General features: G+C 42.4%; 1 protein-coding gene across 6 annotated transcripts; it reads left to right on the plus strand.

Annotated features, from left to right (window-relative positions):
- Nucleotides 1-27,712, plus strand: abi3bpa (ABI family, member 3 (NESH) binding protein a). 6 transcript variants are annotated; one of them, XM_084022626.1, is made up of 23 exons: nt 1-351; nt 7,783-7,962; nt 8,076-8,144; nt 8,235-8,367; nt 9,173-9,363; nt 9,878-9,921; nt 10,666-10,714; nt 11,704-11,769; nt 11,982-12,059; nt 13,943-16,279; nt 16,770-16,847; nt 17,253-17,441; nt 18,385-18,450; nt 21,206-21,277; nt 22,630-22,755; nt 23,075-23,164; nt 23,267-23,476; nt 23,774-23,879; nt 24,883-24,962; nt 25,569-25,598; nt 25,722-25,880; nt 26,362-26,484; nt 26,571-27,712. In XM_084022626.1, the coding sequence occupies exons 1-23, from the start codon at nt 246-248 to the stop codon at nt 26,684-26,686; spliced, it is 4,698 nt and encodes a 1,565-aa protein (XP_083878752.1). In that variant the 5' UTR covers nt 1-245; the 3' UTR covers nt 26,687-27,712. The 6 variants fall into 6 exon arrangements, with proteins under 6 accessions (XP_083878752.1, XP_083878751.1, XP_083878753.1 ...); XM_084022625.1 differs by having other exon boundaries at nt 4-351; nt 18,382-18,450; XM_084022627.1 differs by lacking the exon at nt 11,982-12,059 and having other exon boundaries at nt 5-351; nt 18,382-18,450.
- Nucleotides 27,713-27,854: the final 142 nt, after the last annotated feature.

A 27,854-nucleotide genomic window follows, 5' to 3' on the forward strand; every position in this document is an offset into this window, starting at 1 on the left:
TGGTGCAGGAGCAGCCAGGAGTCCAGTTCAGTGAGCTGCACTAGTCCTGAGAGCCATCAACTCAGAGAAGTAGTCCGGCCACTCCGGTAACATCCTGCCTGAATCCTGCAGCTGCAAACTAAACTCGACCTGTTAGCGAAGATTAATTCAATCAACGCGGTGACGCTGAGTGACAGCCTCTTACTTCTGTGTCTCACGCCGAGCTGGGCTCAGTCGGATCAACGGCAGCTTGTCACACCTGAGAGATGATGATGATGGGGATGCACTCACACAGCTTTCTGGTCCTTGTCCTAATGTTCTCTGCCACTGGGATAGTTCTCTCTGGCCCCTCGACCCCCCGCAGGAGCAGAGGTAGGTGATACTCGCATCAGTGTTGTCCACATCAGGAGAATGCATGTGAAGTGATGAATTGCTGGTGTCCTCCCACACTTTGTTGTACTATGTTAGTCCTGTGATGTACTGATGACTTTTCCATGGTCTTTTGCTCCGTTTCTGCCAAATTGTGCTGGGATACGCACGGAAAGACAACATGTCATAGCTTGTGAGATAGGTTTTTCTGTTTCGAGGATAAATGTCAAGAGAAATGGTTTTGTAACCATGTCGAGACAACCAGTTATCACAGAGTATGTACAGTGATGGACACAGCTTGACACAGATCGTTTGTAACATCGTAAAGAAAGTTGGAAGCTTCTGTTGTGCAGAAATCCCCAGACACACACACACACACACACACACACACACACACACACACACACACACACACACACACACACAACGAGCAAACTGTTGATATGCAGAGAAGGCAACAAGTGTTGAGCCTAGTGCTTTTCCTCTGACATCTTTTCTTTTTTATTAGCGTCTGCTTATCATCTTCTTTATAATGACCAAATATGGCTTTAAATAAAGGGTCTTTCTAAAGAGATTTTTTGCATTATTGTCAAGAAATAAACCCTATTTCTGCATAAGTTTTTGAATGCGAATGTTGGCCATGTTATGTTATTCATATATTTTGAAGCCCACATACAAACACACAAACACACAAACACACAAACACACACACACACACACACACACACACACACACACACACACACACACACACACACACACACACATGTATTGACTCATATTCAACAAGTTGATTTGATACTGACTTCTCCCGTTGAACCCTAAAACCTAAAAGGAAAGTCAGCCTTCCTCTCTCTAATTAGAAAGCTTTGCTTTTTCAATCCCAGTGGTTTATCCATATTTCCCTGAGATGAGGAGACATGACAGTGAATTTGGTCAGCAACTGCTTGCTGGTTTTAATGAGTATTTCAAGGTCGGGGGTCAGGGGTTAGACTTGTAGACCACCTGGTGGGTTGGCTTTCCTGGAACTGCACGCAAAACTTTGATGAGTTAGTAAGTAGGGTAATTATTTTCACTCAAGGCTCCAGCCAAACATTTTTTTATTGTTTAAAACTACCTCATCTGTTATTAATGAATTTGATATCAAACCACCTGTAGAGCATCTCTATGATTAAACACAGACAGTGAAGTGGATCATTTCCAGTTTCAGAGATCCCCCCCACCCCCACCCTCTCACAACAATTTTGGAAAACAGTATTTTCCATATCTTCTCATTATCCCACTGCACACACACACACACACAGACACACGCACATACACACTGACCTCTGGCTTTCTTTCTCTGATTATGCTTTGCAGCATTGCTCTATTATGCGAGTCAAACTCTGCCACCCCTTTGAAGACTTTTGATGGCAGTAAAAGTGATTTGAGGTGAGCAGACTGGAGTCAGTATAAAGAGGTATAGGCACAGCGGAGAAAAAGGCTGCTTCCAGTGTGTAACTCGCTGGCTGAACTTGGCATCCAGACAAATCTGTGTGCAGCTTTGAGAGGCAGATGAAAGGAAAGTGTGCTTTGGGAGGAGGGTTAAACGTCTGTATCGCTCTTCTGTTTGGATCGAGGCCCTGGTTTTAAAGAGAAACATGTTATGCATCGGAGGTGTCTTTGCTTTCTTATGTCATCGATGCAATAGCATAATACAGGTGTCGGAGTTGACAGGTCTATGCACTGTTAGATAATCTGCACTTTAAAAAAAAAGAAATTCCATTTTCATGCTTGCATGCTCTTTTTATACGAGGAATGATTTACCACCACCCCACTTCAGGATAATATAAGACCTGGAAACTTCTGGTGAGCCAGACAAAACATGGCCGCATGTCATGTGCAGATTAATGAGAAGGAAATATGGAAGGAGGGAGAGGAGATTAGAGGACAAGACAGATGAATTCAAAGCGCTTTAGGAAGTCTAACAAGGATCAGGTTTGATGACACATATAGGATAGCAAAGATTGAGTGAAGGAGGAGAGGGATGGGATGGAGCGGCGCCACAGGGGAGGGGAAAACAGCTGGTGAATTTGACAGCGGGGATATATAGTGTGAGAGCAGAGAGGCCAGCGTGGAAGCCGCCAAGGTGGAGGGAAAATGTCGGAGTATGAGCCCAGCTTGGCTACAAGGTGAGTCCCCTTGCGAACCTATGAGATGGGATTGGCCCAGAGAAGGATAGGATCAAAAAGGCCCCTGCTGAATGACAGTATATATTCACACTTCATTGCCTTAAATGAAGGTGACTGTTTTTACCAAGGGGCCCATAATAAATACTTCTCCACAGAGCTGGAGGCTAAGTCTCCTGTCCCACCTCTACTCTTCCAAGACAGAAACCTGAGCGGGTGAAACACAGTGTGCGAGAGCTGCAGAAAATCCCTCAGGGCGGGTGTCATCTACAGTGGCGTGTGATACATGGGGCTGTAGACCAGTAGACCAGTATCACAACCCGTCAGGGGGAAAGGGAGGGCATGAGTACCCATGTTCTAACAATACAGCAACATTGCCCTCTTGGACGCTTCAATGTGGATAAACCATGACAAAGTGTCAAGTGGAGAAAACTTGATGAGCTGCCCTCTATTGGGCTATCCCAGTGGAGAAAATATGGTGCAATGCCTTCCACTGGAAGGGTAGCCTTCCAGTGGAAACCTATTATGAGATTACTTCAATGGTGCCTTTCCAGTGGAGTAAACACGATGAAATGTCCTCGAGTGTGTCCTTGCAGTGGAGAAAACGTGATGCAATGCCCTCGATGGGGCCTTTCTAGTGGAGAAAATATGGTACAATGCCTTTAGGCTACCCTTCCAGTGGAAACATATGATGAAATTGCTTCCAGGGTGCCTTTCCAGCGGAGTAAACATGATGAAATCTAGTGTGTCCTTGCAGTGGAGAAAATGTGATGAAAGGCCCTCTCAGGTGGAGAAAACGTGATGGTGTGCCCTCAAACGTGCCCTTTACAGTAGCACAAAATGTAATTAAGTGCTTTAAACTGAGAAACCATGATGCATGGTCTGCATGTTAGAAGACTTTCCATGTTCTGAGTCCACCACTGGTCAGGGGTATTTGAGTCTGCTCAGATGCTCAAGACAAACTGACATGACTTCATTATTCTTTGTCACCTCCGTCAAAAATGACCACATTCGTTTCAACAGAGAGCGGAAAAGTTATTTTCCGTTGCGTATGTTGAAAACAAAACAAGCCTTGTAGTCTCGTTCCAAAGTTGTTTTTTTTCTCTTTCTCTCTCTCTCTCTCCTTCTTTTTGGTGCTTGGCTTTGGATATTTATAGTTCATTAGTTCACACATCAACATGAGTGGAAAAGTGGTGACGTGATCTCAGTGTATTTACTCTCAAGAGTGTTTACTTTAATGCAATCCTGTTCCTCATCTGAACCAACAGAGGAGAGAGACAATGGAGCACGAAAAGAGAGCTGTAACGCCAGACAGAAAAAAAACGTGTTTGCACGTGCACCATGCACGTTTTAATATTTATTTGCCAAACGCCCAGAGAAATACATATCGTGTTGCACAGCAGTTAAAAGTGAGCATGTTAGGCTGACAACCCCATTAACCTACTCCCTTTCCCCGATGATCATCCATTACTGCTGTTGATCCGAGATCAGGTTTCCAGTGAGAAGGTGTTTCTGCTCTTTAAGCCAGCAGGATTACATCCTCTGGCTCTGAGTCCAAAACAGGATGGACACGATGGTTTATTGAACAACGTGGTGTTGTTTATTGGCAGACTCCCAGCATTTTGATGGATTTCATACAGTTATCTTTGATAAATTGGTTGTATTTTTCTGCATGAGTGGGCAGACTGCTGATGTCAGGATGTTTTAATTGGAGGCATTTGTCTTCGCCTTGAGATTTACAGTATATCATCTAGTAGACTACATACGTATTCTGAGTGGGAAAGATATTCATGAAGGCGTCGTAAGAATCTGTCATCATCTCTCCATAACAAACATGAATTTATTTGTTTATTACTTATGAAAATACAGATTTATTGTTAGCTATATTTCATTGGCATGCCTGCTGCACTAAACATGATAGATTTGTTATTAACATGGACAGATTATGCGACAATGGGATATATTAGAGCAAGACACATAAATTGTTTGTCATTTTCCATCTTTGTGGTCATTTTTCATCTCTTGGGTTGTTTTATGTCTAGTTGTGGTTATTTTTGCATCTTATTATGGGATTTTTCTTTTTGTGGTTGTTATGTATCTCTTGGTTGTTGTATATCTCTTTGAAGGTATATTGGATCTTTATTATGTATTTTTGCATTTTTTGTGGTTGCTTGCATCTATTCATGGTCATTTTGCTTCTGATTATGATTGTTTTACATTTCTCCACGGTCATTTTATATCTCTTAAGGTTCAGTTCAGTCTGTTTGTGGCTGTTTTACGTCTCTTATCATTTTGCCTTTCTTTGTGGTTGCTTTGTAGTACTTTTTGCATCTCTTTCTGGTCATTTTGCATCCCTTTTTGGTCATGTTGCTTCTCTCTGTAGTTACTTTGTGTCCTTTTGCGGTTACTTTGAAGCCACTTTGCTTCTCTTTGGGGATGTTTCATCAAGTTCCAACAAAGACAGAGCAGTTTGTGCCTGCGAGGCCTGTTTAGAAATCCACCCTATGAAGTTCGGGGTAATGGACTGAACTGATTAAAATTATTTCAGTTTTTTAAAGTGTCACCAGCAGAGTTGCCCTCAGGAAGAAATTTAAATTCAAATGATCAATCATCATAATCACTATTATTCATCCACACAAACACACACACACACACACACACACACACACACACACACACACACACACACACACACACACACACACACACACACACACACACACACACACACACACACACACGATGACCTTGTGGCTTCACAGTTTTTCTTTTGGCTAGCTAAATGTCAATAGTTTTCCTTTGTACCGCAGTTGATTGATTATCAGGACTGTCACTGGATACGTTCCTAAATCTTTATTCATTTTTCTCTGGAAACACTGATAAGTCCCTAAGCAGTGTGTGGGCCAAATGGCCCAGCTTTGGATGGGTTTTTGGTGGGACCGAGCCAGTGTTTGCTTGTACTGCAGTTTAAAACACTATGCCAGAAGTTTCCTAATGTTTCTCTGAGCCTCTCTCCCCCAGAGCCAGTCTCACTCGTGTTTTATTGGAAATATTGACGGAGGAATCAAAACAAATGCAGTTTTGATAGAAAGCACAAAGCTGGAAAAGCATGGGGGTATTTCTCAAATCCTGGGCTTCCCCTCTCTCACTGTCCGTGTCTGTGTTGGCGTCTGGCAGCTGTTGGCAGTATTCCTCATGCAAAGTTCCACTATTTCATTTAATGCTGAAATAGGAGCCAGGGACTTGCTTTGGAGAGTATAGTACAAGCCTCCAGGCAGAAAGTCCAGTGTTTTAAGCCTAATAGATTAAGAGAGGTGGAGGTTTAGGCCCCTGTGGACTCATTTGTGATTTCCACTGCATAAAAATGATAAAAACAGAGCATGGAAGTATAATGGAATTCATAAATTTGCCCTTAATTCCATCTGATTTAAGAATGGCTTGAATCGTTGAAGTAAAACACACTGAATGATAAAAACAGACCCACAGGGTTATACAGAAATAGGCTTCAAATATCCTGATATCTTTCTGTTACCGCTGTTCACAATGCATCATCTAAGCACTGGTATGGTTATTTATTAATTTTACATATGCATTGGCGAACTGTCAGTCATAAGTCACCATTCTGTCCCAGCTGAACTCGTCCCTGATTTTTATGAGCACGTCTGTTACAAACTGTCTAATTATTAGCACGCCCAGTTCTTGGCTTGTTTCAAAGGTTGCATAAGGCAAGTGATGAGAGAAAAATAAGCAGATTCATCCATTCTTTGTACTTGCAGAGTTTTAGATATGTTGCACTGAGACTATGTGTGAGTTTATTTGGAAGGTGCCAACTAAATTACCGGGCATGCAGAGTTTTGCTTGTGATAAAGATCAAATCCCCTACTGCGGAACCTGGTTGGTAAGAAGAGTGCTGCATCCAAAATATCCTGAACAGTTTCTTTGTAGACCTTTACGCAACTAACTTCCAGTAAGAACCCACAGTGACACGTTTTGTCTGGAAAATGTCCTGGAAAGTTCCTTCCACAGCTTTCCTTGACTTTAACTCATGACGTCCTTAAGTGACATCTACGTGCACATTTGAACAGAACTAGCTCGTTTCAAAAAGCTTGTTTTTTGTTACTAAAGGTGAGTTTATGAAAATATTGCCCTTTTAACCCAAATTAACGATTAAGTCATGTATTTTGCTTTAAGGGAAAATGGATCTGGGTTCTAAGGGGTTAATAAATACACTTACAGACACTAAAAGCTGCTGCTTCTGCAACATGACAATACCTGTTTTATGCAACTGTCCCCCTACTGTTTCCCATAACCTTTAAACGTTCACTGAACGAAGCAAAATTAATCACCAGCAATAGTTTTCCTTTGCTAAAGCTAAGACAACTCTAGTATGCTGAATTGGAGATACAAAATATGACAGAAATAAATAAAATCTATAACCACTCTCCTAAACAACAAATGACTATTTTGCCGAGTTGCTTTCTGCTGTCTGACCAAAAACCTCAGAACAAGTCAAGTTGGCTTTGGTTCATCACAATCTACCCTTAGATGTCTGTCCTCATCCAATATCTGTCCCTGGGCTCTGCTGATTAGGACTGTGCTCTTTAAAAGTCAGTTCTGGCAGAAAATGTGGAGTTTCTTGAAAAGTGATGTCAATGTCTGAGTAAGAGAGAGAGAGAGAGATGGAAAAAAAAGCATTACATCACACCGTTTTCTTCTCAAATCAACACAAGCTAAAGTTGACCTCAATTACAGTGACGTCCGTTCGCAGATTTGAAAATGACCGTGAACGTATTTGACAAGTCGCTTCTAAGCACAGACGCTGTTGAACAACCTGTATAAAAGCTTCAATCTATGCAGTTTATGATGCTTGTAATTTCATATCCGGTCAGGAAGCACCACAAGAAAAAGCGTAATTGCACTTGCTCTCTTAATAAAGTCACCGTTATTACTCCTCTAGTAAAACTCACACCTCAGCAGGACAGGAACTCCCCGAGTGGACGTGTGAAGTGATGGAGGACAGAAGTGCTGTAAAATACAAGCACTTTGCACCTCCGAGGAGTTTTCGCGAAAGCTTTTTCATTCTGCTTTTTTCTGGCCGTCTGTAAAGATTCTTCCTCACTTTTTTGTGATATTTGCTATATATTTGGAGCTACAATATCAACTTGCATTTCCCATGAGATTTCTTTTGTCAAACACAGGATGAAGGTCTATAATGACTTTACATACTTGTTTATTGGAATGCTTGTGTCCTCTCCTGCCTCCACAGTGAGACGTCAGAACATGAAAGTCCGTATCAACGCCACAGGAGACACCATCGTGATGAAGTTTTTGCGTCCCAACGCCGACACCAAGCTGGAGGGTTACATCCTGGGCTACGGCAGCAGCATGTTCTCCAAACAATTCATCCAGCTGCCTGAGAACGGACAGCCGTATGAGACCGAGTTCGGTGAGGAAGCCTGTTGATATGCGTGTTCCCACCTAGAGATGAGGAACCCAAATGTTTGACCTTTTTAATTATGGAGACAGCTGATAACCAGTTTGTTCCTCGTCTGTGTTTAGATGCTGAGCCCAAGTACCTCATCGCTGTCCAGCCCATCCCCGCCAATGAGGTGAAAAAGCAGTGCACAGGTAATGCATAAATCATCATGAAGGTGACATGGTGAAAAGGGAGCATTAAGGGTGGACATGGAGGTAAAAGTATAATGCATGTGTTCTCAGGTAAAGTGGAAATGCAGAAGCCGCTGCATCTGGTGATTGGGTCGGTGACGCCCACCTCGGTGCTCCTGTCCTGGGGGACCCTACTGAAAACTCCCTATGAAGGCAACGTCATGGATGACTGCGTTGAGGATGGGTGAGCTTACATTCATACGACAAACACACACACACACACACACACACACACACACACACACACACACACACACACACACACACACACACAAACAAATACACACAGTACTTTTGGAAAAAACCTCAAGTAAGCTTGGGAGAAATAACAAGTTGCAACGTCCGATGCCGACTCCAAAGAGAGTCGATCCCAATGCACCCCCATGTTAAAATGACCAACTTTACAGCAGAACTAGGGCATGTTTACAGTCTGGTCCGTGCCTGGTGGTTGATGACATCATCCACCACTGTTGAATACGTACTAAACACCTCTACTTCCACAGAGCAAAGACAGAGAGACCAACCATATTGTAGTTTTGCTAAGCTCAGAAACAGATCACTCTTCTTCCCACGCACACACATGCGGTTGTTACAGACTGTCTGCTATAATTGCATAAACAGCACATTATTCCCTCAAGTCTCTCAGGTTACTGAGCAGTGGAGCCAGGACGGCTTGTGCACACAGGTGTTTAGGAATCCACCCACACAACATGTGGGACACTCAGCTTTCCTTCTCTCAAATAAATAATAAGTTCAAATTCTGCTCTGCTTTTTGGAACAAATCTTTTCTTGGTTTCAGTTTAGTTTATGTCTTCTGAGTAAAGGACATTGATCATTTTGTGTAGAGTAGCAAAGTTCTCTTAAGGCATGAAAACATTGTATATGTGCAGTTAAAATGAGCCTAAACTCAAATCAAACTGAACCACATATGACATAGTCCTCAATAGTCATAGGATTAACTGTTGTACCTGTTTTTGTCTTCCGATCAGACACTACACGGTGCGTTATCGTGAGAGGAGCAGGAAGTGGAACTACCAGACCTGCCCGACTAGCGATACGGTTATTGACAACCTCAGGCCCAACACGGTCTATGAGTTTGGTGTCCAGTCCAACACCAAGGATGGCACCGGAGTGTGGAGCAAGCCGGTCATTCACAACATCAGCTCGGGGGGCATAGATGGTACGTTTGAAGTCAGTTGTCAAGTCCTCTCAAGTATCTGTAAAAATGAGTCATGTAAGATTGAAGATAGAAAAATTCTTGTTGCTGCTACCTGAATGTCGGCCCAGTCCTATTTTAATGACAAATGATTTTAGACTTCATTACATGTTTATTTAAGAAGAATAACCCTGTATGATGCTGTTCAGCTCCATAGAAAGCATTGCTTCATGTTGTTTCTCTTTCTGTTTCTGTTTGACTATTTTGGCCCATAAATCAGTTTCATCACTCATTTAGTTGACGGCACTTTTGCTAACGTTTCCATATGACAGACCAAGTCTGAATCAAAACCATCCTGTGGTTTACTTACGTATCAAGCCACTTTTCAGGAACTCTTTCTATTCGATCCGTCGAGATTAAGTGCATATTGAAGGAGAGCGCGTGGTTGTGCAATGTGGTTTTGTTTAGTTCCTTCACTCTCTATTCGTTCCACTGCGCTGAGTTCTGTCCTGATTTTTATCTTGTGTCCTTTTTCTAGAGAAAGCCATCAGGAAAATCTTTAAACGTCCCATCAGCCCAGTGGTATGTATCGGACGCACTTCATTTCTTAACCGAGGCACTAATGTGAAACTTTTTCGTTTTTGTTTTATTGTATCAATATGGGATATGAAATAAGTGTGAGGAAAGGCTACTGAGACTGCACAGATACACCTCCTCTTCTCAAAATAAATATTTTTGGGAACAGGGTGTTTATTTGGAACAGGCAACATGGTTCCGAGTCCATGTTGTACACTTTAGTGAGCTTGTGCTATTCTCAGGGTTGTTTGCCTCATTAGTTTTCCATCCAACTGCTGAATGGAAACGGCACCAGTCGCAGCCAGAACCGGCCAAGCCATCTGAGCGGTCTGTCGCTCGCAAACTTCTGGAGTGGAATAAAACGGAGCGAGAGAGAGAGAAAAAAAAGGGGGAGATGAGAAGGCAGGACAGAGGAGGAAGGATAACAGTGTGGAGATGAGTGAAGAAGAGAGAGATGGCACTGATTTACTGACAGTAAGAGGGCTGATGTGTCATGCTCCTGGCTCTGCACTCGTAAAACATCACAGCTGTTGAGAATTAGCCACAACACTTGCCCTTCCAGGGGGAAACTTCAAATAACAAGCTTCTCTGCAGGGACTTTAGCGATTCGACATGGAGTCATAAGATGTAATGAAACCCAGAGAAAGAGATGGTATTGATATAAAAATCCCTACACTTTGTCTTGTTGTGATCTTTACAAAAGACTGATGACTAATTCTTGACCTTGTCTTTTTGTCTGTCGCCCATCAGAAACCTTTAACACCAGGTCCGAAATCCTTCCCCTTTTCTCCGCGCCACGGTAAGCCAATCGAGACATGCTGCTTTAGGTCAAACCCACTGAACCGGTTTTTATACAGCGGCAGAATTTCAATAAAAAAAATATGATTTATCACTACTCAGACATGTTTGTTTCAGCCGTTCTCACTGTGCTCCGCTTTAACACTCAGACCTTTTGATTTATCAGATTTGCGGACGGGAACGAATCATATCCATGATCCAGTCTTTGAAAAAATACATTTTTATTCATTTTTCATTGTAAATGCCACATTTCAAACTGTGCGCCCATGATGATATGCTTGGCAAAAATATTATCTTCCACAAAAAATACCAATAAACACAACCCAGTCTACTACAGATTATATTCATTAGTGAGTCAACCAACTGTTTCTACCTTTGAACGTGACTGTAATCAATATTATTGACTCAAGTGACTCTGTGTGATGTGAAATGGGTCATTTTTAGGTGATCATCATGAACTGACATTGCATCTCTACAGTTTCATCATCTGTGATCTCAGTGTTTTAATATTTTCAGGCTGTTTTGATTCACTCTCACTGTTCTAATCAGTCATTTTCAGCCACAGCAGGCAGGTGTTCTCAGTGAAAAAAAGCTCCAAAAACCTGCTCTAAACTCTACGTGCAACTAGTCTATGAACATAGTGGAGTCTTTGGCAGGCAAAGAGACAGATATTTCCCTCAGGAGTTGGTGGAGTCCATAAAAACAGGGCTAAAAAGAGAATGAATATTATTGGACTTGCATTCCTCAGGTTGCCAGAAACATGACTCTTCATCATATCAACTTAAAAGGTGATAATATGATTATGTTGTGTTAACAGGTTGTTTCCACTGCTCCCCATGGAGGGGGCCATTGTTTCATCCAAAACACATTTTTCTGTTGTGAAATAGGTGCTTGGACGTATTTGTTTTACAAAACTCTTCTTTTCAGGATGATGAGTACATCTTAAGTGTAACTCCTTGACTTAAATCTCTCCTCCTTTGTCCTTGTCAGTTCTCCATAACAGGACCCAGGGCAGACTGCCCCTCTCCCGGAACATAGCCCCAAAGACAACTCTTGGTAATGACCTTTCTGACCTAAAGCTAAGTTCAGAGGTCAGAAAAACACTCTTGACCTTATGTCCGACTATTCCACCTGTCTTCTCCCTCACCATCCTGCTAATTCTTGAAAGATTTATCGTAGGCAACTGGACTTGCTTTAGTCAGAGAATCTTCAGGACATACAGTAATAACTTTTCTCCCAGGTATACTAAAATACACTATATTTCTCAGCTCCTACCACAACTACCAAACAGGAATCTCGGTCGACCCCTGGACCCACACTGCCTGTGCTCATCAAACAGCCAATCGGTAAACAGTGAATCGTGGTTCATTTTTGAAAAAGCTTCGTGGCTCTCATTCAGGCTGTATGGAGACTGTAATTGAAGAGGCTGTCAATGCTTTTATAGCATCCGTTGTAATTAGCTGCATGAGTAATAGTAGCATGCTCTGAGTACAGTGATCAGACCCTCTCCGTGGGAATCGATGGTGTCACTTGTTTATGATAAGTGGAAGGTAGGTGGCCTTGGCTGCATGGCGTTTGAGCATAAAGCATGCAGGGATTCTTAATGATGGTTTCTAGATATGTCAAGTTATTTTTACAGTGACTGATTTGCAAGATATAAGTTACGTTTTTTAACTTTTTAGTTCTTAACTAAGTCTTTCTGTTGCCTAAAACTTACCAATCGTTTCACAACATTAAACATGCGGCATTATGGGTGTCTGCAAGCCTGATACCAGGCTGATGAACGTAATAAAATGTATATATATATCCCTTGATTTCCAAAAACAAAGCCTACAATGCCAAAACTTTTTCTTGTGACCGGGTTGTTGCTGTTGCTTATTTGAACAATGCATATGCATCAGTCATATCTCAAACATTTATTCCTATATCTTGACTGTCTCTAGTTGTTTTTACATTTGTAAATCCATCATTACCAACTACATCTTGCATCAGTCCATGAAATTCATTATATCAATGCAGCGCAGGCGATGTGAAGTCCGCATGACAGAACTGCATGCACCAGAAATGACTCTGTCTCCAGAAGGAACTCAAGCATACTTCTCATCTTCTACTTTTCTTGTATTACCCTGTTCTTCTGTGTCTCTTTCTACACCTCTCTATCTTGTATTATATTTGCAAGTAACCTTAATTTGTATTCAATTCTGATAGTTTTGCCATACAAATGCTCTGTTGCAGTTTGGGGCCTGGATGGATCTGATTTCAATCATATAAACATGTTCAGTTTGAAAGACTCCTTCAAATGTGGCCTGAATTTAAAGGATGCAGCTGTCGCAATATTTCCTAACATGATTGTCCCACAATTTATTTTGTACCAGTCAGTTTTCAATGTAGGATTCACGTGTTGATCTGGAGGATCCAGTCCCTGTATTGAGACACAGCTATAGTTTCCATTTATTTCTTTTTAGTATACAGGTGGCAATTCCAGGAAATTATGTAGCCTATATTCCCTTTATGTTAGTTGATTGCCTAATTCCACTGAACAATCCCCCAAAACAGAGGTATTTTACATGGCCATACAAATGAGTATGTACTAAAGCCCTGGAATGTTATGTGATGTATAGGTTTCTTTGCATTTCTGCTGTTATTTTCTCTTTCTTCCCCCCCCCCCTCTCTCTCTCTCTCTCTCTCTCTCTCTCTCTCTCTCTCTCTCTCTCTCTCTCTCTCTCACTCTTATTTTCTGACTCCCTCTGACATATGATCATATTGAACAATCAATTTAAAACGGCCCATCAAAATCCCACAGGAATCCTCACAGACAATAGGGCACAGCCAATGGATTTGGATAGTCTTCGCTCGCTCAGACATCCTGGTCCTGGTAGCTGAGTCTGTAGTAACACGGCTGCTATTTTGCAAATGCCTCCATATGGTCTGTCTGCCTTTGAAATAAGATCCCATCCATCAGACATGAGCCAGGTAGAAGTTATTGTGTAACCCGTGCTTTAGTCCAAGATTAGCTCTGTGGATTCTCAGGCCAGTTGGTTTTGGCACTTCTGCTGATCTAAATTTCAGCTGTTCCCTGACTGTCTTTATGCCTTGCTTTCATACTTTTCTAGTCAATATAATAACATATTTTTATTTGATTTTGTAAAGGAACCTTTGCCACAGAAATTATATTTTTCAGCACAGTACTGGGGCTTCATGGCCATATTTTCTCTCTCACAAAACCCAGGAGGAGGAGACCTCTCCAGATCTGTGTTGCCTCCCATCAGGAAGGTCCCCTTAGCTCCCAAGCCCCGTCCTTCACTACACAATACAGCCACCATTGCATCAGTGCCAGTCCCCGAGAAAAATGGAGCGAAACATGGAGAGCATCCTCTGAGTCAACCCCCCCCAAAAATCCAGTCTAAACCTTATGCACATCCTCGACCAGACCCTCAGCTCCAGTCCCAAGATCAACCACCATCAAAACCTAAACCCAAATCCAAAAAAACTCAGCCGAAGACATCGGTGAAGGTTTACCCTCAACCACAACCTCAACCAAAACCCCTTTTCCAAACTCAACCACAACCCCAACCAACACCACACCCCATACTGCAGACCCAACCACAACCAAAACGAACCCACCAGGTAATTCTCCAGATCCAACCACAACCCCAAACAACATACCAGCCCATTCTCCAGACTCAACCACAACCAATATCCCAGCCCATGCTCCAGAATCAACCACAACCCCAACCAACTTTCCTGCACATACTCCAAACCCAACCACAGCAAACATCCAAGCCCATACTGCAGACCCAACCACAACCCCAACGAATATCCCAGCGCATACACCAGACTCAAGCAAAACCCCAAACAACATCACAGCCCATTCTCCGGACTCAACAAAAACCCCAACCAATATCCCAGCCTATGCTCCAGAATCAACCACAACCCCAACCAACTTTCCAGTCCATACTGCAGACCCAACGACAACCACAGCAAACATCCAAACCCATACTCCAGACCCAACCACAACCCAAACGATTATCCCAGCCCATACACCAGACTCAAGCAAAACCCAGAACAACATCCCAGCCCATTCTCCGGACTCAACAACAACCCCAACCAATATCCGAGCCCATTCTCCAGAATCAACCCCAACCAACCTTCCAGTCCATACAACCACAGCAAACATCCGAGCCCATACACCAGACCCAACCACAACAACAACCAAAACCACAAACAACATCACAGCCCATTCTCAAGACTCAACCACAACCAACATCCCAGCCCATACTCCAAACTCAACCACAGCCACAACCAACATCTCGGCACATTCCTCAGACTCAACCACAGCCACAACCCCAAACAACATCCCAGCCCATACTCCAAACTCAACCACAACCACAACCAACATCTCGGCACATTCCTCAGACTCAACCACAACCACAACCAACATCACAGCCAATACTCCAGAACCAACGCCAACAAACATCCCAGCCCATACTCCAGACTCAGCCACAACCACAACCCCTAACAATATCTCAGCCTTTACCCCAAACTAACTCTCAACCACAACCCCATCCAACATCCCAGACAATACCCCGGACTGAACAACAACCCTACCCTACATCCCAGCCCAGACACCAGATCCAACCTCAACTACAACCCCACCCAACATCCCAGGCCAGACCCAAGATCCAACCTCATTTACATTCTCGGCCAAAGCCACATCCCAAATCACAGCCTAAAACTAAAACCCAGCTCCAGACTGAACCACATGCTCAACCAACACTCAAGACCAAACACCAGGCCCAACCTCAAATACAACTGTATCCAAAGACCCAGACCCAGCCTCAAGTTCAAACACTTCCCCCCACACCTGTGGTACACCCTAACACACATCAACCAACACTCCATCACATTCCTCAGACCCAACAAGCACTACCAAACGTCCATCCCCAAACTCAACCACAGTTTAGATCTACAATTCAGCCTCAAACCCGAAGACAATCTCAACCAAAGACCAATTCACAGCCTCTGTTACAGTTTCAACCTACAACTCAGCCACAAACACAACCTACATCAAAGACCAACCCACAGCCTCTGTCACAATCTCCTTTAAAAACCAACCCAGAGCCTCAACTAACCACCAAGCAGCAGTTTAAGGACCAACCAACACCTAAACCAAAGATGTTTTCCCAACCCAAGCCCAAAACAAAGGTTCAACCAAAGAGCCAACCAAAGCCCAAAAAACAGGCTCAAACACAAAAGCTGCCAAAGCCTCAACATCAACCTCAGCCAAAAAAACATCCCAAGCCTCAAGGAAAGCCCCCAGCAAGGGACCAAAATGAACCTCGCCAAAAGAATCAGGCATTGCTCCAATCACAACCTCCAACAAAGACACAGGCCAAACATGTATCTCATTCTCAACCCATTCCCCAACCACAACCATCATATTATCCCCAGCCTCAGTCCCCACTTAGACCTCTAGCCAAGCCACAACCTCAACCTGGGCATCAGTCTAAGAACAGGACCTACTCTGATACCACCAAGGTCACCCCAAGGCAGGCAGTCTCTACGGGTAAAGACCCTTCTTTTTGCCATCAGAAATCCATACAATCAAGTATTAACACGTTATCTAAATTTAATTTTAAAGGGGGCATATTGGTTACATTTTTTATTTTGTATTTGTATTGGATAGATATCGTTATTGTCAGAATCTGATGAATACATTACACAGATTTCCAGGCACTCTTGATGAGTTGCTAAAATCTTCTGCAATATATTTTGTCTTAAGAAACTGCTACAAACTATGATTAAACATTCTGAATCCATAAGACAAAGTGAGAATCCACATACACCTGCCAAATTGATACTCCAGTCAGAGTTCATCTTTGTCTGACTACATGGAATAGTTTACTCTTCATGGATATCATGAACAAATACATTAGCTGCATTGATTTAAACCCAACAACAACCTCCTCGTCCATTATCACCATTATGCCCCCTTTAAAAAAATAAAAAATATATTCATATTATCTTAGATGAATAGTGAGTTTTCTTTCATACAGCTCCTACTCCACCAGGAGAGGGCAAGCCTCTACCAAGACCTGCCCTGGCTACAGAGAATGCTGGTAGTTACAATCAGGGTAAACGCCATGAAAAGTTTGTCCCATCACCATCTATGTTTTCGTCAAGTCACGTGGAACCCAATGCTTCAGTTGTACTTCAAACCATTGGATGATGTCACGCTTCCCCATCTCCATCTCCATTTTACCACCCTACACAACCCACCCCATCCTTACCCCTGCCTCCATGTGTGCCTCCATTTTCAGTCTAGCACACTCACCTCACCTCTGCCCCATTCACGTCCAGTGAAAAGTCTGGCTGGCTTTAGATCTCATTTATGCCTCTCTGTCATTTCATTCATTGTCTGCTTTTCTGCATTGTTTTCACTGATGTGCTTGTATCATTAATTCCATCTAGGTAAAGGTGCTTAAGGTGTCAGAAGTGGATCATCCCTAACCTTCCCAATTGCCTTTCTGCTCATCTAGGTACTCGTGTCCTCCGGCCAGCTATTGCTGAAGTTCCTCGCTCTCCCATTAGCTCATCAGTTCCTCCAGCAGGAAGAAACACCACGCAGTCCCGAAACCGGGTTCTTCCTCATTCCAATCGTAATAATGGCAGACCATTTTCTCCATCCAAGACATTCAGCTCTCCTCAAAGCTCCATCACACCTGGGGGTAATGGAGTACTCACTTCCCCTCTTCTCATTCCCTCTTCCCAAGTAGCTACCTCAGGTTATCCTCCTCTGTCAGCACTTTCCCACACTCTTGTCTACAACTGTGCATCTACAGAAGAAAGCAAACAAATCTCATGGCTCTTGATTTAGCACATGGTCTGTATTTGAATGCACACAATAGCCATTTGGAAGCTTGTGCCTTTCTCCTTTTCCTGTTCAATCTTCTGCTTTACCCCCTCTCACAGTCCATATGTTCTCCATGCTCTGTCACATGTGCTCGCTATGTATTTCCCAGTTTTACCATGAGAAGCAGTGCCTTCCCTAGGGTCAAGATTGTTAATGTGATTTACGGTCCTTCTTGCTTGCCGGGTGGGAAGTCTGGCCACGGCACTGGCCAGGACTCACCACATTTTACACCAGCCATGCCAAGCCAAGCACTGTGCAGACAGTCTAGCTGTCATGGCCAGTCTCTCTTTTCTTTTCCTCTCTGTATCACTTCCCCATACACCCGCATACTTCCCAAAGAGTTATAGAACAATAGAAGGAGATCTGTCAAAGGGTAGGATTTAGGTTTTAAAGTCATGGCAATTCCATTTGTATATCTAAAAACCAGGTTTCACACAAAAAAAGTCTCCAGCTATATTTTGACAGACAATTGATAATAACGCTGGGTCCACAATGGATGCGGAAGTAGCCTGGTTAAAAAAAAGCCCACTCACAAACACCAGTGACACTCGGATATTGTGGATGGATCTTAAAATTTGATCATGGGAGGCGATTCGGGGAGAATAGAATCTTGGCGATTTTGCGTCCAGTGTGAACCCAGCATAAGAGCTAGGAAAGAGACAAAACTACTTTCTTTTCAGAATTTCTTCTTATTTTGTATTTGTTTGTCATAGTGACATAAAACAATATATAATAAAACCTTTTTCTCCCTCCAGCAGCCGATGGGGCACAACATAGGGGCAATGCTCTTCCTAAACCTGTGATGTGGTCGAGAGAGAAACCCGGTAAAGACAAACCAAGATAATCACCTTTCAGCGTTCCTCACTCACTAACCTAAGAGGCACTATCATGTCCCGTCGCACACAGTCACACTGATCTGCGCTTTTGTCGCAATCCTCTCATACTATGTGATTTTCAGCTTGTCTGTCACGTTTTGTGTCGTGATCTGTGTTGTCCAATAGTCCCAGTAGCTTATACCTGACTGAGACTGAAGCCATATATAATTCTAATTCTGCCATATACCTGTACTCTCCATATTGTTTAGTCTACTGCACATCTGGACATGTAATCAGGACCTGGTTTGAATTAGTTTGAGAATAGCTTACGCCTGCTTGTAGAGAAAGGTGAATGTGGTTTGCCGTTTTTTTTTAATCTATCATATTGTTTTCATTCTGCCAGGCAGGCTCAGTTAATTAGAGTAATTGAATCCATCTCAAGTAGTAATACAAACCAAGTCTGGACCACATGTATTAATGGTAACGCTCCGCTCACTCCTTGTTTGCAGTTGTGAAGCGAGGTTGTGCTTCAGTCCCATGTCACAGCTGGTGTGTGTTATTTCTGGAAACGTTGACAGTTTCAGAGGTCTTCAAGGAGTCTCATGGCTCTCTGGAAGCAGCTCTACAGAAAAAAAGTCATTTTGTCGCCTGCCACTCTGCACGCACACCCAATCCACATTTCTACCTTTTCAGAAAGACCTTACCTCCACACATCGTCCACCTCCCTGCCCCCCATGAGGTACAACAACATACCGTCATTACTTATTATACTACAAAGCACAACTTTGTATTGTACACAGCAGCTTGTAAAGAGCTTGCTTTTGGTGCAAATTACCGTGTGTCCTTGACAGTTTTATAGAGCTCAGTTTCACATTTGGCATTTCAACTTGAAATTGTTTCAAATATCTGCTTATAGTGGACTGCAGCTGTTTAATGGACACTATTCATCCATAATCCCGTCCATGAAATCTGAGTATGTGTTGCAAAAGCAACAAAGCGCAGTGTTGTGAGATAAGGGTATGTATTGCAGTGGGAATATTTTTATGGACTGGAATTTAAATCTCTGTGTTATGATTGCATCTATTTTCACATTCTCGCCCTGAAGATTAAGTTATCTGACAGAAGCCAGCGCTCACACCACTGCTGCTGTTTTACATCACAGAACCGAGTCTGAGGCTATTTGGCAACGTCAGAGACTCGGCCTGCTTGCCTGTTTGAGAGCTTTATTGTGCGACAGCAAACCAAACACACCCCCCGCTGTAGAAACCGTAGAACGCCAACCAAATCGTATTACGTGCACTGTAAATGGACTGCAGGCATATATCACTTTTCTGGTCTGCAGAACACTCCACTTCACAACACATGCCAACGTTCACACACACACATTTATACACTGATGGAGGCCACCATACTTATTTGACAGGACTAGACAAAGGACTTTGACAAAGCTAGAATCAAACCTGGGATGTTTCTGATATGTGTAGCATGGACTGTAACTACAGAGGCACACATTTTATCATATTACGTCGACTCCATCCTCGTTTCCTGCCCAGTTGACCATGACATCACTCTTTTGAGCTGTCCGTCCTTCAGTTCACATAACCCTGTCTTTTGTATATCTTGAGACCGGCATTTAAATGACTACGACCTTCTGTGTGAGCATGTGTTTGCCATTAGCTGTCAGTTATACCCTGTGGGAGTCAGAGGCCCTCCTTGAGTGTGTTCTCAGTGTTAATCAGTGAGATTTGTCGGCAGATGTTGTTTTAGTTTGCCTTGATAGCCTCTTTCTCTTGGGAGTGGATGACAGAGATCACTGATTTATGCCGACTCTGGGGGAGGTCAACACCAAGGGAGGAAAGGAATCCAAGAGAAATGTTCTGACTTCGCCATTTGGATAATTACGGAATCTTGTCGACAGAGTGACCGTCAATAAATCTCTGAGAAAATGAGAAAAAGCGAAGTGGATTGTTGGAAATAAGAGATGTAAAGGAAATTGCATGCGTCAAAGCTCCCAAATGTTTAACCACCACCGCAAGTGTGCTTTCGCACCTCACCAGTTTTGATTAGCCCCCTAAGATGTCACAACAAAGATTCAGGGGGATTATGCTGGTTGAGAAAACATTAAATCATTTCAGAACCCTGAAGTTAACTGAGATTGACAGTTCATGGCCTATGGTGTTTTCATTGCAAAGCCCTGCTCTTCCCTGTGGTTACTTAGCCAGTAAAGCCATTTTATTTAGCCTGTTCATTAAAGCAGTTCAGACCTGATCTGCAGGCTCAGTCTTTTATTGTTTTTTCCATGGTGCAGCATCAGATTCAAAATCATTTTGCACAGAAAGGAAACAAATTCACACAAAAAAGTTGTCGGAGCTGCTATCTTACACTTTGGTTTATGATTCACAATTCCACCACTTATTCTTCTGGGGACTTTTAGGTGAGCATATAAAGTACTGGTTTATAGTTTCAATGTTTTTACATACTGATGTGGATTTCATTTGTCAAAGACTATGACTTTTGAGCAATCTTCTTGTCTTTTATGTGCTCTCGTTGCTTTTGTTTCACATCCGTGTTTGTTTATGTGCACAGTATTACTGCCCTTTTAAATCTCCCTCTCTTTTCAAATCTATAAACTCCACATACTTTCATTGTTATTGCACTATTTAAATAACCAACAACACTTGTTTTCAGTTTTTTCTTTTTTTAAACTCTTCTTCAGTGCCGGCCAACTGTTCAGTTTTAATGTTGGACTCTTGTTTCCCACAAGCCCCTGCAGTCATACCTGCATCTGTTCCTGTCAACAAGAGACCCAACCTGGTGGGGAAACCTAGTGACCATGGTGAGGGCAACAGTGACGGCTGCACTGACCACTGCTGTTCCTTGTCCTGTATATCATACAGACAACAAGCTGAGGCGAAGGCTTGACTTAAACTGCTTCTTTAGCCAGTGGTTCTCAAACGTTTCCTTCATCCCTCCTTTTCATGCAAAGTGCATATAGTTAAAGGAAAAATAATATTTAAAATACTTAGTTTTTCTTTTTAAGAGTGAATGTCTGTGCGTTAAGTATGAAGCTACAGCCAGGTGCCATCAGCTTATCTTATTATAAAGACTTGAACGGTAGAGAAGCAGCTAGCTTGGTTCTGTCCAAAGGCCGTAAAATCTGCCAAACAACAAGTGGAGACTCCTGGAAGTCAATGCGCCAATGTTTCTTCCTTCACAACATCCGTGGTGGAACCACAACCTGTTTTTACGCTTCTTTTATGCATTTATTTAATAATATATTAACATTGGAATATGTTATCTTTGGACAGAGCCTGGTTAGCTGTTTCCTCCCGTTTCTTTATGCTAAGCTAAGCTATCATACTGCCTGTTGCATTGATTGACTAAATAATACTGTGCAGACATGAGAGTGGTTTTGATTTCATCTAACTCTCTGCTAAAAATAATAAGAAGTGAATTACCCAAAATTCTGGACACCAGGCTTGCTTGCTATTTGAAACTGAAAAAAAATTGTTTTGTATTTTCTTTTTCCTCTTATTTGTTTTGGTATTTTCCTTTCTTCCTTTCTAAAACTCTGTCCATCTTGACTTTTTTTATGTTGTTTTTTTATGAAGGAAACATGCTACGCTCCATCTTTACACCCTCGCTAGCGTGAAAGCTTGTTTGTTTATTAGTCCCACATGAATCCGATTTATTCCACTTTAGTTCCACACATTTTTCCACAAGGTCAAGTAAGGCCTCTACGCCCTCCATTGTAGTTTGAGAACCACTGTCCTATAAGCTCTCTACTAAAAACGTGCTTACAACTCCCAAAATGAGCCTGCAATGAAATGTGAAGTGTTTACTAAACTAAACAGCATTCATCTTAACGTCACAGCCCAGCTCATTGGTCTGGTTGGCTTTTTTCTGCACTTTCACACTGCACAGAGCTTGCGTGTGTGTGTGTGTGTGTGTGGTTCTGAGCATCTTTGGTCTCAGCAGATTCAGGGAGACCTTTTCCCCCTTTTAAAGAGCACAAGAGATATTACTCAACAAGTGATCTCTGCTATTTCAGCGGCCAGGAAAAGGGCCACTGGGTTGCTTGGTGAGGATGGCCAGAGCAGATGGATCACAACTGTGTATGACTATGAGTCAGATGACGAGGCTGAAAGACTGATCTCTTCTCCTCCTCCCGCTGCTCTCTGTCCTCAGATAAACTCATGGACCTGAAACAGGGAGACAAGGAGTCCATCTTGAAGCCATTCCCTCTGGTCACAGCCAAGCCCAAGCATGAGCGCAGACGGCAGCAGACAACCACCTCTGCCCCGGCAGTAAACAGTACGAGTAACAACGTTTAACCTTCACTCATTATCGTTTCTAAAAGATTATTAAGGACCTCCATGAACGAGAGAAAATATATGATTTAACTTTGAGTCAATGTATGCACATGATAATAATCAGGAGATCTTGGGGGTGCAGTTGTGTATAGTAGTTGGGTAGAGAGACATTTTATCGCAGACAAAGAGCCAGAGTGCAGGTGCTGGGCTGGCCGGTCATTGACCTGAACCAGAGCTGTAAAAATGAGGACAGAGAGAGCTGCCAGGGACTCCTGGCACATCAAACTAACCCCAACTCCTCTCTCGTGATTCTTTTTCAGCCAGCAGGTTTAACATAAATGAAAACTCCTCCATTTTCAGGCCCATGCCTGCGTCAGATACAGACGCCATGGGCAAAACGCGCTTTGTAGGTAAGATCTGGTCACGGGCCGTTTCAAATCTCCGCTGCAGCTTTAAAAGCTTCACCATTTATATCATCAACTCTCTTAACTTTTTAACGTTCTCGTCTCCAGGTCCCAATGTGATATACAAGACGGATAAAAAGCCAGATGAGCCGTGCTCCATCACCACCTCCCTCTCTTTCTTCCCTGATGACGAGGCCAATGATCTGAATGTGACCAGCGCTCCCCGCGTCCCTCCCAGCAACCTCACCGTGGTTACCGTGGAGGGATGCCCTTCTTTTGTCATTCTCGACTGGCAGAAATCTGACAATGAAACCAGAGGTATGGCACATACTATAACAAGTTTGATATAATAATAATACACTTATGCCAACAGTGTTTGGGTTCACTATTGGTTTGTGTTTATTGCCCCCCAGAACAATGCATTTTTTATATATATCCCTTTTAATTAATCAAGAAGACCCTTCTAATGGGACATTTAACTTTGTATCTTCTGAGCTATCTATTTCTTAACCATTAGTCAACTTGTAACATTAGTAATGAGGTTGTATAATTTGGATCTGTTCACAGTTTAAAGTTTTTAAAAGCTCGCCGATGTTCTCTCTCGTTTTTCGTCAGAGTATGAAGTCGTATCCACCACCACAGGACCGAATGGAGAGGAGGTGTCCGTACTGACTACCAACCAGACACACACGGCCGTGGAGAATCTCAAACCAGAGAGCAGGTATGTGACTCAGACACATCATGTGACGTTAAAGTAGGACACGCTGCCGTTGCCTCCCCCCCCTTTAATCATCCAGTTGCTCAGGAACTCTTACTACGTAACCATCAGGTTTACTTTACCATGAGGTTGTCCAGATCAACATGTTTTACCTCTTGTCAGTGGGGCCCTTGTTTTGTTTATCCAGTGCAAGAGTACAGACATGCATGCATGTGCACGTGGCTGATGTGATACATATTCCTGCCAATGGTATCACACTGCTCCACTAATCAACAGGCGTCAGGAAAGACACCAATGTGCCAGAAAGGCAGAGATGCAGACGTCTCTCTAGTAAACATGAATGTAAACAGTGCAGGTCTCCAACTTTTAACAACTTTGCAAGCATTTTATGAGGAAGGAAATGCATTCATCATGTTTGTTAGAGCCCAAGAAAACAGTATTTTTGTTTTTTTATTGTACACACATTGTTTTTATTTGTCTCCAATAAAACTCCACAGGCACGTTGAACAAATAATGTATACTTTGTAAGATCTCGTGAAGAGAAGTAAGCTATTAAATGGCACTGAAAGGCTATTTACGATGCTACTTTCAAAGGTGCAGCCAATTCTTTTTAGTTCTGCAAACACAAAATGGCCAAAAGTGACACAAAATGTGAGCAAATCTGGGTGGAGAGGTTCTCTGAGTTTTTAATTGGATCTCAGCATGTGGAGTTTCAAAGCTCACCAGAACCCTCCCCTGGGCTGGGTTTGCTGGCCAGACTATTGCCAGGACATCTGAATGCTGCACGTGGAATAACGATCAGCTCTGTGTGTGTGTGTGTGTGTGTGTGTGTGTGTGTGTGTGTGTGTGTGTGTGTGTGTGTGTGTGTGCGTGTGTGTGTTTGACCCATTCTGAGCTGTCAAAGGCATGAAAATGTTCTCTTCTTCTGGAGGTTGGGAAGAATTTAGATTTTATTTTTCTCCAAAAACTCTCAGTTTAGTTTCAATTGTTTCCTATTTTATTTCAGTTATGAATTCACAGTAACACCAAAGAATGAGCTGGGAACAGGACCCTCCAGTGATCCCGTGTCTTTTAGCACAGAATCAGGTAAGTTCTACAAACCATATAATCCACTAAAGTCACACTAGAGGAAATTCCTGATGTGTTTGCTCTGACAGAAGACACTAATTAGTTGCATGTTATGCCACTGTATACATTGCTAATCACCAGGCAGCTGTGAGAATAGTTTGGGGTCTATTGTAAGGTGGTCTATTAAGCAGTTGTTACTCTAAATATTTCAACATGGCACTGGGTTCTGACTGATTAAGCCTCATGGGTCTTGTCAGCTCACCAGATGTCCTACAAGACTTATTTCTAATGGAGGCATATCCACCTGGACACCGCAGCGCTCTGAACAAAAACTTAATTTGCACCAATTATGAAGCAGCTGAAGTGCAGGCCCCGAGTTGATCAATTGTGTATTTAAACTCACAATGACAACGCCGAGAGGGGAGAGCTTTGCTTAATTGGCCTCCTGCCCTTGCGCAATCAAAGTCCAGCCTGTTGGGGCGGAATATTGTACATGCTATGCCAAATGGGCTCTGGTACAAGTCTGGGTTTGTCTAGCACAGTGGTTCAAGATGTCTCATGACTGTGTTAATTCTCAAGAGATTTGATGACGTTGCTCATTGCAACTCTCTCTCATGTTCGTAGCGGATCCGCGAGTGAGCGAACATGCTTCAGGTGAATATCGTCATTTTCTCTTCTCATTAGTGTGGTCGAGCACAATGAAGCATTTAAAAAAAAAGTTGAACCTTCCCATAAAACATGACATCAAGCGTTTCCCTTCTAATGATCTATTCACAGGCAAAGACGCCATTTGGACTACGTTTCCATTTAAAACCGATGAGTACTCCGAATGCAACGGAAAGCAGTTTGTGAAGAGAACTTGGTACCGAAAGTTTGTGGGGATCCAGCTGTGCAACTCCCTGAGATACAAGATCTACCTGAGCGACGCTCTCAATGGTAATCACATACTGAAACATAAAGTTCAACGACCTGAACCCAGAGCGGAACATGCAGTTCTTCTTCAGGGTTAACTGCCTGTCCATTATTACTAATGGCATACTATACTATTAACTTTGTCATGGCAGTTTATTATGATATAGTATACATAAACATTTTCTATGACATACTATACTATAAACTTTTTCATGACAGTTTCTTATAGTATACATAGACATTTTTTATGGCATACTATACTATAATGTAACATTTTTCATGACTTTTTTTCTCACATAGTTTACAATGACAGTCTGAATTTTTTTTATAGTAAAATATACTATGACATTTTTATGGCATACTATACTACGACATGTTTTACGACATACAATACGAGGGGTCATGTAAAGATTCCTGGACTTCCTGTCTTTTCACCACCAGTTTAATTTCACATCAATATGAACTTTCCATAGACAGAAATGTACTTCCTCTGTCCTTTCCGTAGGGAAGTTTTACAACATTGGGGATCAGACAGGGCATGGTGAGGACCACTGTCAATTTGTGGACTCTTTTCTGGACGGCCGGACCGGCACTCAGATGTTTGCTGACCAGCTACCAAGCAGGCCAGGTATTTTGGTTAGCCGTAACCATTAACCGATCAAGTCTATAATCATGAAGACTCATCTCTATCTTCTGTTCCTTGTACTGATCCAGGGTTTTATAGAGCCATGAGACAGGAACCTGTCCACTTTGGAGAGATCGGAGGGAAGTCACATATTACTTACGTTGGCTGGTACGAGTGTGGCACACCCATACCTGGGAAGTGGTAAGGCCCCGCAGGGCAGCCCAGGAAGGATGACTTCCTTGGTGGGGAGGAGGAAGACGACGTCTGACTAGGCCTAAAGGGAGGTGGGCCTCTCTTTCATGTTACCATGGACACTGTAGATGGGTCTGTCTGTTTGATCTCAGCCTACTCTCCAAGGTATGAACCAGGACTGTTGTGTCACAAAACTCCATTGAGTGTATTTGTAACATTAGTCTTAATTTCTCTATTTATCAAAAAAATGCGTTCAATGAAAGAATGCAGGGGTTGAACCAAAATGTTGGATATACAGTAATTACAGAGAAAATGTTGGGAAGCTGGCTCCCAAAGTGTAATAACGTGTACGATATTATTTATCACAGGGGATCGTTATTGAATATTCTGTGTGTGCTCGGGTTTTTGAGGAGAGAAAGTACAAATTGTTCCCAATACTTGCACATCAGTGAGCACATTGTCTCATATGTAAACAGAGATGCCAATCATACTTTCATTGTACATTTGGACTATGTAAAATAAAGTACACACAGACATGCAGAATTGACCTTCTGCTGGCCCTAAGGGATTATTAGCAGTTGCAGTTTGCACAGTATTAAACCTTTGTTCATATATGTATATGGTGTGATATACAGTAAGTATACCAGGGATCATATAGTTTGATACATTTCAGGTAAAAGATAAAGCAGCTTTTAGCCAAATTGTTAATCTATTGTAAGAAAGACAAGCTTGAGCATTTCTATGGCATCACTTGGAAGAATTTATACATGTGTAATGCTTGTGCAGTCTTGTCCTGTATTTTATAAAAAAAAATATATATGAAAATGTATAAATAAGCCAAACTTCAATGTGGAAATGGCAAACTGTAAGTGATGACATCATTTATGTTTTTGTGTCTAAACTTATGAAGGTGTATATAAAGCTTTAGATCATTGGAGAGAAATTGTCAGTTTTTTTCCACATCTGTCGTGACTGCAGTTTTTTTTTTGTTACGACCATGTATGTTTTCAGCAATAAATCTTGTTTTTATATTTACTGACATTCATTTCTATTTGACTTAAATGCTTTGTATGTGAAATGTGATATCTTGGCAAGCGTTGGATGAGATTATTGATAGGCACTCTCTGAAGTTACTACAAGCAGCCGGATTAATTAGCTGAGCATTAAAAGTGGAACAATTT

Source organism: Eutrigla gurnardus (assembly GCF_963514095.1).
Source record: "Eutrigla gurnardus genome assembly, chromosome: 12".
Classification (NCBI taxonomy): Eukaryota; Metazoa; Chordata; class Actinopteri; order Perciformes; family Triglidae; genus Eutrigla; species Eutrigla gurnardus.

Bases quoted from the DNA above. Each gene is read 5' to 3' on its own strand.
- abi3bpa (XM_084022625.1), top strand. From the start codon at position 246: ATGATGATGATGGGGATGCACTCACACAGCTTTCTGGTCCTTGTCCTA. The intron at 9,364-9,877 runs GTACGTTTGAAG...TCCTTTTTCTAG, and splicing joins CAGCTCGGGGGGCATAGATG to AGAAAGCCATCAGGAAAATC. The intron at 12,060-13,942 runs GTAAACAGTGAA...CACAAAACCCAG, and splicing joins GCTCATCAAACAGCCAATCG to GAGGAGGAGACCTCTCCAGA.